Source organism: Lethenteron reissneri, chromosome 25 (genome assembly GCF_015708825.2).
Source record: "Lethenteron reissneri isolate LAM-NWPU_2019-01 chromosome 25, ASM1570882v1, whole genome shotgun sequence".
Taxonomy (NCBI): domain Eukaryota; kingdom Metazoa; phylum Chordata; class Hyperoartia; order Petromyzontiformes; family Petromyzontidae; genus Lethenteron; species Lethenteron reissneri.
Window position 1 is genome coordinate 5,104,887 of NC_083803.1, and position 13,262 is coordinate 5,118,148.

General features: G+C 53.4%; 1 protein-coding gene across 1 annotated transcript in view; it reads left to right on the forward strand.

Moving 5' to 3' along the window:
* Positions 1-13,262, forward strand: part of RAB3GAP2 (RAB3 GTPase activating non-catalytic protein subunit 2) — a 40,286-nt gene that overhangs the window by 24,703 nt on the left and 2,321 nt on the right. Inside the window, exons 20-36 of the mRNA XM_061559017.1 lie at positions 27-157; positions 903-1,104; positions 1,664-1,761; positions 2,867-2,972; positions 3,345-3,505; positions 4,980-5,110; positions 5,273-5,370; positions 5,706-5,942; positions 6,337-6,443; positions 7,177-7,243; positions 7,663-7,733; positions 8,014-8,049; positions 8,149-8,223; positions 8,843-9,058; positions 9,596-9,685; positions 11,342-11,590; positions 12,877-13,035. Coding sequence (XP_061415001.1) covers positions 27-157; positions 903-1,104; positions 1,664-1,761; positions 2,867-2,972; positions 3,345-3,505; positions 4,980-5,110; positions 5,273-5,370; positions 5,706-5,942; positions 6,337-6,443; positions 7,177-7,243; positions 7,663-7,733; positions 8,014-8,049; positions 8,149-8,223; positions 8,843-9,058; positions 9,596-9,685; positions 11,342-11,590; positions 12,877-13,035 — 2,234 coding nt within the window. The remainder of the gene's footprint in view (positions 1-26; positions 158-902; positions 1,105-1,663; positions 1,762-2,866; positions 2,973-3,344; positions 3,506-4,979; positions 5,111-5,272; positions 5,371-5,705; positions 5,943-6,336; positions 6,444-7,176; positions 7,244-7,662; positions 7,734-8,013; positions 8,050-8,148; positions 8,224-8,842; positions 9,059-9,595; positions 9,686-11,341; positions 11,591-12,876; positions 13,036-13,262) is intronic.

Sequence of the window (13,262 nt, forward strand, 5' to 3'; positions counted from 1 at the left end):
ATAAATCCTCCCTCCGCGTTGGTAAGAGCCGGCCAGCATGGACGAGGACCTTGTGCAGTTCTGCCAGAGCCAGCATCAGCTGCTGCAGCTCTACTCCACCGTGAGCCAGCTCTCCCGAGACCAGCCTGGCTCGCCGCCCATGGAGGTGGACGAAACCGTGAGTCGCTCGTCCTAAAGCCGCGCTGTTCACGACAAAGGCCTTTTGCCAAAATGTTAATTGGCGCGTTTTCTGTTTCGTTGGCCCAACTGTCAGTGGTGTAGCTATCGAGCATGCAGGAGGTGCAAATGCATTGGGGCTTGTGGGCTGGAAGGGCTCAAGTCCTGGACTGCATTGAGGGGGAAATTCAACAGGAGTGGGGGTACCCGTTTAATTTCTTGTGCCAGAGGCCCATGCTAACCACGCTACACCACTGGTAACTGCCACACGCAATTAGAATAAAATCAGTCTTCCGTATGTACAGTCAGTGTAGTTTTCTACATTTTAGAATATGGAGATACTGACCCCTGCCACGACAACGTGGAATTACCACCACGATCTCAGGCAGTGCACTATGTAACGCGTGCCATATTCACACAGGAAGCACTTTGTAAAGTGTGCCATCTGCTCTTGACGACAAACTACAAAATTAATGCCCTCTTCCAAAACGTTTCTCTCCACTTAAAAGATTAAAGTATTTTTTTTCCACAACCCATCGCCCGCACGGCTTTTTTCAAGTGTGTCTCAACAGGACCCCTTCACCCACGCCTCGATCTCTCTGTGTCCTAGTGTCCGTCCGTCTCTCCCCGTGTCTCAGTCTCTGCCTCTCTGTGCGCCTCTCTCTCTGTCTCGTTGAGTATCCCCTCATCTCGTGATGCATGCCCCTCCCCCCCCTCTGGCTATGCGCATCTCCTCCAGTATGTAGGACCTGCCGGTGCTGCTGCGCATGGAGGAGCCGGTGCTGAGCCACACGCTGGCGCTGCTGGACGGGTACCGGCACGCGGTTCCACCGCCCGCCCCCAAGGGGGTAGCGCCCTTCCCCGTGGATCTCTTCCTCGAGTGCCTGGAGGCCGGCAGGGACGGCGTGAGTGTCCGCAAGATCGACGACGACAAGTCCCTCGCTCTCGGTAACGCTCTCCGACACCCCGCGTGGTTTATATTTGCATCCTTTCAACGGTTGATTGGACATAACGACCCATCATCCCTCCAGGGGGAAGTAATTAGTTGATGTTTCCTGGTTAGATTTGCCCCAGCCATAGAAATGTGTAATTACCACCAATGGTTCAGGGCTGTAAAACGGGACGATAAGAACCTCCTCAATGCTCATTTGAGCAGGGTGTCACTTTCACTCTGATTCGACCAAAGAGATCAGATGTCAGCAGTGCAGCAGCTGGGCGCCATGGCCAGGAGGAAGCGATGGCGAGGTGTTAGTGGCTTAAACGGCTTTGGCCCGTGATGATTTCTTGACGAAGAGAGAGGGGAACGATGCGAGGAGAAGTGTTGAGGGTGAGAGTATGGGAGGGGGAAGATGGGTGAGTGATGGGCAGGGGTTTGATTTCTCTCTCAACGACTTTCATCCTACATCCGTAATAAAGCAAACAACAGTGTGTGCGTGTGGTGAGTTAGTTTAGACTGACCGTAACCACGTAACCTTCACTCACGACGTGTGCTGTGACGACCCCGCAGGGAACTTCCTCTTCTGGAAGTGTTTGTGCGGCGAGTTCTCGCCCGACGCCGTGTGGCAGACACTGGAGGCGGCGGGGTGCAGGGCGCAGCAGCTAGTGGTGAGTGCTGGGTGCAGGGCACAGCAGCTAGTGGTGAGTGCTGGGTGCAGGGCACAGCAGCTAGTGGTGAGTGCTGGGTGCAGGGCGCAGCAGCTAGTGGTGAGTGCTGGGTGCAGGGCACAGCAGCTAGTGGTGAGTGCTGGGTGCAGGGCGTGATGCAGCTAGTGGTGAGTGCTGGTGCAGGGCACAGCAGCTAGTGGTGAGTGCTGGGTGCAGGGCGCAGCAGCTCGTGGTGAGTGCTGGGTGCAGGGCGCAGCAGCTAGTGGTGAGTGCTGGGTTCAGGGCGTGATGCAGCTAGTGGTGAGTGCTGGGTTCAGGGCACAGCAGCTAGTGGTGAGTGCTGGGTGCAGGGCGCAGCAGCTAGTGGTGAGTGCTGGGTGCAGGGCGTGATGCAGCTAGTGGTGAGTGCTGGGTGCAGGGCGCAGCAGCTAGTGGTGAGTGCTGGGTGCAGGGCGCAGCAGCTAGTGGTGAGTGCTGGGTGCAGGGCGCAGCAGCTAGTGGTGAGTGCAGGGCACAGCAGCTAGTGGTGAGTGCTGGGTACAGGGCACAGCAGCTAGTGGTGAGTGCTGGGTGCAGGGCGCAGCAGCTCGTGGTGAGTGCTGGGTGCAGGGCGTGATGCAGCTAGTGGTGAGTGCTGCCTGGCTTCTGCTTGGCCTCCTCCACGAGTAGGCAACGGGGGGAGTCACCTAATTGTGACTGCGGTGAAGTGGAATCCATCACTCACATCGCATTTTATTGTCTAGTATGGGTCTCTTATGCGAGTCTGTGGGTCTCTCTGTGAGTCTTAGGGTCTCTGTGAGTCTATAGGGCTCCCGGTGAGTATGTCGCTCAGTGCAAGTCTAGTTCTCAGGGTTTGTGAGTTTCCTCCATAAATGTAGAATCAAAGAGTTGCTGAATTGTGCAATCCATCACTCGCATCACCGACCATTGCCCAACACACAGTGTTGCAGGAGGTACAAATGGGATTCAATCCCTTGCTTTTTAAATACCATATGAAAGAAGAAGACCCTGCCGTGATGGTGGCACTGATGAAAATGTGACACTGCTGTCATAGGCAGCGGTGAGGACCATGTTGTAATCACCGATGTTCGTGTCTCTTTCCCAGAGCCTGCTGCTCACCGTGTGGCTCAACCGGGAGTTTGACGTTCTAGCCGATGTGACGGCCGTGAGAAACCTGCATCGGTGCCTCACGCTCATCACCAGGATGACAGGTGCGGGGGCCCGATCGACCTCCACACGTCGCTTAGCGGCATCGCTCACCACCGATCGCACACGACTGCGGCGCCCTCAGAGACTCCAGGGTCTAGTGCTCCCTTGCTCATGTGCCCGTGCGTGTGAGGGAGCAGTAACGTCATGCTTAACGCACCGCTTTACAAAACTGGCAACATAGGTTCGATTCCTGGCCATGGATAACATCAGCGGCGTGAAATATCTGAACCAGTCCTGGGTCTCCCTTCGGTCAACTCGGCCTTCATAGGCACTTGCTAACAGCACTTGCCCCAGCAATTTGATGAAGGCTATCAAGGTTGATCTTTGTCTTGTGTGTGTGTGTGTGTGCGTGCGTGTGTGTGCATGCCGTGCAGGCGGTATCGACAAGACCTGGGACTTGCACTCGGTGAGCCCGTGGTGGCAGTTGCTGCGGGCGCTGTGCGTGGGCGCCCAGGCGGTAGGGGCGTCGCTGCTGGCGGTGCTTGCTGGGAGGAGCGTCGCCATTGACACAGCCAAAGCCATCGCCGGCAATGCGGTACGAAGCGCGACACGACATGGCGCGGCGAGGCCCGGCGTTACACGCACAGTTGCATGCCGCCGTTTGCGGATCGAACCCATATCGAGCGCTGTCACAGGTCGCGGCATCTGTAAACTTTCTATATATAAAAAACTATCATTTATTTTTTATTTTACTAGGTAAGGCCCCATCGAGCTATAGAGCTCAATTTCAGAAGCGACCTGGCCACAAATGATAGCTCAACGAAGCGGCTTATCATCGTGTGGAAATTTTTATCAGCCAAACACTCTTAAACAAATGGTCTTAAATTTGGAGGGAAAAACCGGAGGACCCGGAGAAAAATCCACACGAGCACAGGGAGAGCATGCAAACTCCAAATACACAGGTGTCAGGAACAGGATCGAACCCACGACCTCCTGTGTACCAGGCGAGGTACCACGGCACCCTTGGAGAGGCCTTCATCTGGCGGCAGCATGGAAAGGTCTTAATCCAACAGTGGATTGACTACAGCTGATGATGATGTCGATGAAAGGATAGTCAAGTATTTGAGGCTGTATTTATATTGTTGTTAACCCAACAAGTAGCCGACTCCAGTGGAGTACTCATGAGCGTAGCACTGTTCTGTTTAGAAACTAAACTTTTCTTTGTTGCACTGACTCGTAACATAGCTTTCTGTGCAAGCGTGGGGTGGAGGAGTGGTCTAGTGGGGGGAGGGGTGGGCTAGTGGGGGGAGGGGTGGGCCAGTGGGGGGAGGGGTGGGCTAGTGGGGGGGAGGGGTGGGCCAGTGGGGGGAGGGGTGGGCCAGTGGGGGGAGGGGTGGGCCAGTGGGGGGAGGGGTGGGCCAGTGGGGGGAGGGGTGGGCTAATGGGGGGAGGAGTGGGCTCGTGGGGGGAGGAGTGGGCTAATGGTGGGAGGGGCGGGAGTGGACACGCAGATATTTGAAGCGTAAGTATAATTTTAGATAGTGCGTTGCATTGTACCAAGAATACAATCGTGCAGCGAGGATGGTGAATAATGACAGGAAATGGCTGTATGGGGGTCACGTCATAACAGAAGGGATGATGTACAGCTTGAGAAATACACAGTCACCTGCTCGTTTGTGTGTATGTATGTATGTATGAATGCTGAACTTCTTTCGCACGATACTTAGCCAACCACTTTAATGTAGGATTGCATCGATTCACATGTAATGCTCACAATACAGACGTGGAGTCACGTGTGTAACAGTCAACAACGTATGTATTCTGCACCCGCAAAAGGCAGCACAATACATTAATACATATTTATTTATTCTATTCTTGAATCAAATCGTGACACCAAATTGGCTGTAGAATGGGGGGGGGGGGGGGGGGTGCACTGCACATAGCGGATTGACAATGGGCTGTATATAATTCGGCATATGACGACTCGCAGACACCCTCGTGCATTGCGTTCTCTAGCACCAGGCATGAGAAGGAAGCTGCCACTGAACAAGATCTCTGATTTGCTTCAGGCGGACGCAGAGTCCCCCGTGAAGGACCTGACCGACTCGTGGGAGGCCCTGTCCATGGACATGGAGCAGTGGAACCTCCTGCTGCGACAGACGGAGGACTGCCTGCTCCTCAACACGCTCCTGCACGGCCAGTAAGACTGCTGCCCGCACGACCTTGCGCGGCCCTTCAGATGCTACGACAGGCCGGGGTTGGCCTAGTTTCGGGGGTGGGGAACCCTTTCCTTACCGAGGAGCTGGGTTTTCTTCGGGCTGTGGTTTGTAAGATTTTGATGCGACGCCCTCTGACCTCGCAGGCTCGACCCGCACCACAGAGCAGTGGCGGTGGCCGATGTCTCCCAGGGCCAGACGAGCAGCACCGCCTCCGTGAAGAAGCTGCTCGAGGGCGGCCGGGGTGAGGGTCAGCACCGCGCGGAGGCCTCCTCCGTCACGTCGAGCACAAAGTCACTTCCCATTGAAGGCATTGCACGTGCAAAAAGATGCAGGACCGTCAAAATGATAATGTATTTGCACTCAAACTATATGCAGTTTCATCAAATTGTAGTGAATGAATCCCTGTGACAGGCGTGTTCTTTGCCAGGGCTCCCCTCTCTCTCCCACTGTGAGTGGTGTGAGTTAGGGTAAGGGGGTTTGCCAGGGGGGAGGAAGAGGCTTGATGGGTTAGGATTAGGGGACTCCCCCTCTCACGATGGGGCGAGGGGAGAAGCTGATGGGTGTCGTCCCCTGCAGGCTCCGTGGCCGACAGCGTCGCCAAATGGGTGGTGCGACAGGGCCTCCCCCCTGATGCGTTGGGCCGGGCGTGCCGACACCGACGTCCGCGGGTCAATGACGACGGCGATGACGGTGGCGGCAGTGGCAGCGGCGACGGCGACGACGACACCCGGGAGGACGGGGGCGACGCGTGGGCAGACCCGCCGGGCAGTGACGTTCAGAGTGGCGCGTATGCCAGCCTCAGCCAGATTGTGGGTACGCTGGCGAACCGGTTGTACACCAATGTCTCTCTTGTTGCATCTTTGTGAATTCTGTTAATGCCTTCCTGGGCATGCTTCTTGTTGGTTCTCTACCAGTGGTCTGCGAGGTTTAGGGTGAAAGTTTTGTTATTCTGATAAGGTCAGGAAAGTACCTCAAATATAAATGCATACCATGAAGACCCACAATATGTGTACAAAAACATGGTAGATTACTCACCAGAAGAATGCCCCTTCCATGGAGAGTCGTGGGGTATGTGAGTGGGGTTTATCTGTTCACCGTGAGCCAAGTTTTGTGTCGTGGCTGGGTTTGTTATGTAAACGCCTGCGCTGACCTTGCACCTGTAAGCCCTGCGCTGACCCCTACTGCTGCTCCTGCCCTCTCCACAAAGCCGTGCTGCGAGCGGCATCGGAGCGCTTCCCCTGCAGCCTGGAGGCCGACGCGCTGCACGCGCACTGCTGCTGGGAGTACGTGGTGCGGTGGAACAAGGATCCTGAGGTGAGCGGAGCCAAACCGAGCCACGCCAAGCCAGGATAAGCTGCGCCAAACCGCACCGAGTCAGGCCAATCAATGCAGTCATGCCGAGCCATGATAAGCCATGCTAAGCCACAGCGAGTGAGGATAATTCGTGCCAATCCACGTTGAGCCATGCTAAATCGGGCAAAACCACGATAAACCACAGTGCCCGGAAGAGATCACCACAGACAACACAAATGGATCCTAAATACTCGCTTATTAGTATCATTGTATGATGAGTATATACATTGCTGAGTCACTGTTTTAAATCGTTTGTATTAATTTCCATTGTTTGCACTTGCATAGACGATTGGTGAATTTCACCAAAATGAAGAGTACGATGATGACGAGGGAACTCTTTGCTCTCTCGTCCGCTGGTTCACACTCGGCGTCTGCCTGCACTGTCTCATTCTTAATTTGTTTTTTACCCTTCTATCTGGCAACAAAACTGACACCTTTTTTACAAGGAGTCATGTTTACATAGACCACAATACCTGCAGTCATAATGCAAACAAAAAACATAACTCTGATAATGTGCACTGTCCTTGAAGTTGATTGGTCCACACCCGAGACAGCTTTCCTCAGAGCCTAGTCTCACATGGGTTGGACCAAAAAAAAAGGTGTCAGTTTTGTTGCCAGATAGAAGGGTAAAAAAACAATTATCATATTTTTACTGGCAAATGAGGTTCCAATGGTGTCTCGTGCTTGTTGACAGGAGAGCGAGCTCCTCGCCATGGCTGCCAGGCATCTGAAAAGCATCCGCAACGCACACATCAAACTCGGTGGGTTCTTGCACACGGCCCCTGGCGCTTGCATCTACGTTATCCATCGAAAAAAAGTTAAGTCGAAATATGGTCAAACGTTCTACGAAGGCAGGGATGTGGCAACCTACGGCGTTTAGATCGCAAGCGGCGTGCGGCGTCGTTTTGACTGTCTCGCGAGCTCCGGACACGCGGCAAGCGACTCAGTGGAGGGCTGTAAGCCGTGATGTGGCTACGGCGCTCTTCGTTTGTTCGCGAACGCGGCGTCGCGCCCGCTAATTCGACGTCGCGTTCCCCAAGTTTTCCGCGTGACCATCGCTCCAAACACGGCATGGCCCTTGCTCGAAAGATGTTGCACGCCCATACGGCGAGGGCATTGGATGAGGTGTCGGAACAAGGGCTGCGGTGTTGACTGATAGGCGGTCTCGGCGCCCACGCAGGCATCAGCATCATGATGTGGAACACGTTCATTGCCAAGCGGCTGTCTGCGGTGGCCTTCCTGATGGAGAAGGTAGGGGCGAACGTAACATTACAAGGCGCACCCGTCACTTAAATTCCATTGCGTCGCATGCGCGTGGTGTGTGCGCGTGGTGTGTGCGCGTGGTGTGTGTGCGCGTGGTGTGTGTGCGCGTGGTGTGTGCGCGTGGTGTGTGCGCGTGGTGTGTGCGCGTGCTGTGTGCGCGTGCTGTGTGCGCGTGGTGTGTGCGCGTGGTGTGTGCGCGTGTCGCGCGTAACGGGCAGCGGTACATTCATTTAACAAGTGATGTTTTGTTTTCTGCTCGGTCGAAAAGGTCGGGAAACCCCCAAAGGAAAGGTTGTGCAGGCGGGTGAGTATTTTGTGATCTTGCCTCTTTGCATTTTATGGATATTTTATTCTCCTTGTTGGTGCGTCTCGGATAAAACAAACTCTCGCGTGTGCGGCGCAGGACGTCGGCATGAGCGACAAAGGCCTGTGCAGCTTCGTGGACTCCTGCAGCCAGCTGCTGCACACAATCATGGAGGTAACTTGACACACGCAAGCGCGCGCGAAATTGACCGTTCACATCTTTCAAACGGGCGTGTGGCTTGCTTCCCCTTTGCTTGGCTCTGCCCAGCAGCAGCAGCAGCAGGTCCTCTGTGCTAGAGAACCCCGTGGGTGCAGATGGAGGCTGAGTGGTCGGCTGCATGCCTCGTTGGCTGTGTCGGTAAAGCGTTGCTGTGGATAGTCGGGCATACAAAGGGAGCTCGCTTTGAGGCTTTGCCAGCAAGGACCCTGGGAGTCAATAAATGAGCGAGAAATCTTAAACAACCAATCACTCCATTGAGCATATTATACCCGCTCTCCAGGTAATTTTGGGAAGATGTTTTGTTGGTTTCGTGTGTTGTCGTATCCTTGTGGTCGTTTGCGTTCTCGGGTTGTCAGTGGAATGACGGACGAATTAATCAATAGCAGTACGAGGATGTGGACCTACAAAGCGTAGGTCAAAGGGGCGACACCGTCGCTCGAGCAGCTCTACGAATCGCACCTGCAGATGTCGGCAGCGGTAGGAGCAGCAGCAGCGACGTCAACCGAGGGCGGGCACCAGTCCCGTGTGTCCGTGCGCTCATACGTCCGTGTGCCCACACCTTTGCGCGTTGCAGGCCGACGTGGAGCGTGACGAGATGGAGCTGCCTGGCCTGGAGCAGGAGGAGGCATGGCTCGCTAGCGAGGGCCCCGCATGCCTGGCCGAGCTGGCGCTGGAGCAGCCGGCCGTGCACTACCCGCTAGTGCAGCACCATTACCTGCTGTGCTGCGTGCTGCATGCCACCCTGCGCTTCTCGCTGCGAGCAAAGCCCCTGTCCTTGTTCGACGCCAGGGTAAGGGGCATTGTACTCGCCCGCATGCCTGGCCATGGGGGACTCGTAACAACGATTCGTTGCGAATCGTTGTTACTCGTGATGACCGTCAACCCGATGGGATCAAGGAGCCGGTGTTAGTCGTGCTCCGTTTTGTCACGTGGACGGCAGCGTTGCTCTGACAGAGCCGGCAAAACAACTCATGGATTTTCCGTCCTTTAAACGAGCAAGAGGCTTGTAGGAAATAACTTTTCTTTTTTTGTAACACCTCGGGAATGATTATAGACAGTCGCTATCAGAGCAATTAAGCTGCTGCAGGTAAGCTGCTAACACCAGCTCACGATGAATTTATCTTGAAAATTATATCACGGTCTTTAATATCCACTTTGGAGATGATGTTAAGACGTTGGTGAATCCCCGCAAAGTTTAAGATGTTACACCTTTTAAAATGATCGGCAATGCCCTGCTGATAATCGATTGCGTGAAATTACATCAGGTTTGCCCGACGTCTCTGGCTTGTGATGCTCCTGTGCTGTCAATTCGTCTGCTGTGACCCAGGGAAGGAACACGTTCTTCAAAGACCTCTCGTCCCTGCCCCTGCTGCCGTCGGGAGAGATGGACCCGAGCCTCATCTCCGTCAGACAGCAGGTGCCCCGGCGCTAGCGCTCCCCAACGTCACGAGACTAAGTCTCGTTAAGACTCGTGTCTATGGGACCCTTTTGCCAGTGTTAAGATGATGAAAAAAAGGCGTTGCCCTTCTCTGCCATAATAGAGGTGTTAAGATATAGTAGTAGGTTTTTACCCTTTAAACTGGCGTCTTCTGGTCCCAACACCAATGGAGACTAGGCTCTAAGAAAAGCTGTCTCGGGTGTGGACCAATCAACTTCAAGGACAGTGCATATCATTATCAGAGTTGTTTATTTTTGTTTGCATTTTGACTGCTTGTGTTGTGGTTATTGCAAACATGATGCCTTGTATAAAGGTGTCAGTTTTGCACCAGTTTAAAGGGTAAAAACCTACTACTATATTTTGCTACTGGTAAAGGAGGTCTCATAGGTGTTAAGATGTTAAAACAGCAAATAGGCACCTATTACAAGGCATCAAGTGTGGTGTCGGCCAATCCGTTTAAAGTTTTACCACAAGTATGTGTGGTAAATGCAGACTGATGCCTTGTAATGGGTGTCTATTTGGTGTTTTATCATCTCAACAACTCCTGTATCATACGAGAAAGGGTAAAGTGTTTATTTTTCCTAAGGACTCGTTTCTCGGCTGTTCAGCCTTTGGATCTCAAACTCTTTTAACGAGACAGCACGCCTCCCACTGGCAGTCTTGATCAGGCGTAAGTGCCCATAAACTTCTCAAGTCTTAATAGAGGCTCGGAGGAAGATGCAACCCAAATAAACAAACAAATCTTACCTTAAATCTTGAATTCTGCTTGGTTGATTCGATTAAATGTAAAATCAGTGATCATATTGTTGGTGTTTGTAACCAGACGGTTGGTAGGATCTCTTGATTTTGGTATAGCTGCCATCATTAAGTAGGTCCTGAATTTTATTACTGTATGTGGTTTTATCCATGATGACAGTGGCATTGCCCTTATCGGCTGAGAGGATGACTATGTCATCTCTCTTTTTCAGTTGAGCAAGCTTAAAGCCTTCATCCTTGCTGATGTTGCTAATGGGTTTCGTACCTAGGCCATGTGCTCCAAGCTATCTGGCACGGCTTTGTTTCACGTGACTCAGGCGAGTTCTCGTAACTTCACTGCAGCGAAAACTTCACAAATAATGTCAATTGTGCCACAGTTACATCCTGTGACATGCAGCCTATGTACGGGGCTGCTAGATAAGAGCAGCTTGGTTTTTTTGGGATTCAACATGAACAATCCATCGTAGTTAGAAGCGTTGATGCCCCCACCGCACCTCATCGCCAACGCATTCTACCCTCTGCCAGAGCCCGCAGCTGCCACAGTAGACACGCGACATCCCACATTCTGCCCTTATTGTATCTCACCGCCTGGCCTTAGGTTTTAGTCAGCCTTTGATAGTCTTGCAACTCATTTATAAGGACACACCACACAGTGGTCCTGTCGTAACATTTCACAGGGGCACGGTCACAACCGCTACCTCCGTCTCAGTGGATTTTCACAAACCCCATGGGCCATTCTAATGGGACAATTGAGAACTATGGTGACAGTGTTGCGGCCACTGCAGCGAACTCACGTCGTAAAGGAATAGCAACAAAAACTCATCAGGCGCCTCCGCTGCAAACCGCCCCTTCCCGCCCCTCTCCGCCACCCCCCGCAAGTTCCTGCTGAAGCTGACGTCGGGCGTAGTTTCAGCGATGGCGACACCGAGGCTCGGAGGGGCGTCCGGACCGTCGGGTGAGGATGGTGCAGTCCGTGTGGCACTCGGCGCCCGCGCTCAAGATCTGCCGGGTCAGTGGCCGGCGCTGGCTGTGGAGATGGCGCTGCACCTGCAGGTGAACGAGGACGTGGTGAAGCGCCACTACGCCTGCGAGCTGTACAGCGCCGGCCTGGACCCGCTCGCCGAGGAGGTAGCGCCGCGGTCGCGCTCGCGAACACCCGCGCACGAACACGCCGGACACGTGAATGCACAGTTTAACAAGTAGGCTTTCGCGACCAATATTATTCATAATCAACGTTTTTGGGTTTAGATCGCGTTATTTATAAATGTGCCGTAACCCTCCACCACCCGACACGGCCAATCAGTAAAAAAGTGTCACGTTGACAAAAGACAAATAGTTCACTGCTTTAGCCCGATGATGCTGGATGCAATTACCAGCGAATTGCTCGATGATGCTGGATGCAATTACCAGCGAAACGTCGTACTCAAATTGTAAATGTTGTGGTTTCACGCTTCAACACACCAGTGGGCTAAAGCAGTTAACTATTTGTCTTTTGTCAACGTGACACTTTTTTACTGATTTGGCCGTGTCGGGTGGTGGAGGGTTATGACACATTTATAAATAACGCGATCTAAACCCAAAAACGTTGAACGTGAATGCACGCCGGTCGTGATCGGCCTTTCACACCGTACGTAGCCAGCCATGCTAATCGGCGGTGCGTATGAACGAACGCGCACACGGGCCATCGGCTGGGGCACCTCGCCTGGTGCAGATGTGACATCGTAGCCCCATATGAAGACATACAGGCCGAGTACATATTACACTAATACAGCGGTGGCCAACCTATAACAGACCACTCGCCACAAAGTACCCCGAGTTCTGCAGAGAAGCAAGTTTGTGAATTTATTGAGTTTCCTGCACAGCACGGGACACATTATTCTTTGCTACTGTGATAGTACGTTCGACGTTACGCTCCTTCGATAGATCCGCATGTGGTGGATTAAAAAGCCACATGTGGTGGAGATGCCAGTTGGCCACCGCGGTTCTATCAACACAGGGTGTGTGTGTGCGTTCACAGCTCCTTGCGCGAGCTGTAAGGTTTATTTGTATCTAGTTTCACCCACACGGAGTATTATTAATTTGTTGCAAAATAGTACCTGTGATTACAGTTGACTGTTTTTTCTTTGAACCTTGCAAGGTCACCACTTAAATAAAAATGCCCGGCGTGTGAAATGAAGTTATTTTAGTAGGAATCGCACCTATTGGTCAATGGCCTTCTGTACAAACGGCCTATTGCTCAAATTGTTAGCATGTTACCTTTGCACGGCATAATGTGGTGTTATTGACTGCACCATTGCGCTGTACGACGGCCAATCAGGTGCACCTCCGTGGCCTACACAGACACCTGAAGCACCCCTTGTAAACACTCCTCCGTGCTGGAGCTCATTCTCACATCCTCGCTCGTGTGGCGACAGGCATGCCTGGCGGTGAGCGACCACGAGGTGTTCGCCTCCCAGCTGCTCATGCTGGCCGGGCAGCGGCTGGCCTACGCGCTGCTGCACACGCAGACCAAGGACGGCATGGAGCTGCTGTCCCGACTCCCGCCCACGCTCTGCACCTGGCTCAAGGCCATGGTGAGACACACCCGCCCGCTGGGCATCTGCACGGCCACCCACTCGCACACACACACACACACATATTGCCGTTCCTCCCCAATCTCTCGCAGGTCCACGGGTTCGCTCGCCAACTTGCCCACTCACTCCCACACCTGCTCATCCACTAACCTCACTCGCGAACTTGCTCGCTCGCTCAATAAGCCGCCTGCTCACTCACCCACCAACTCGCCCATATGTCCATTTGC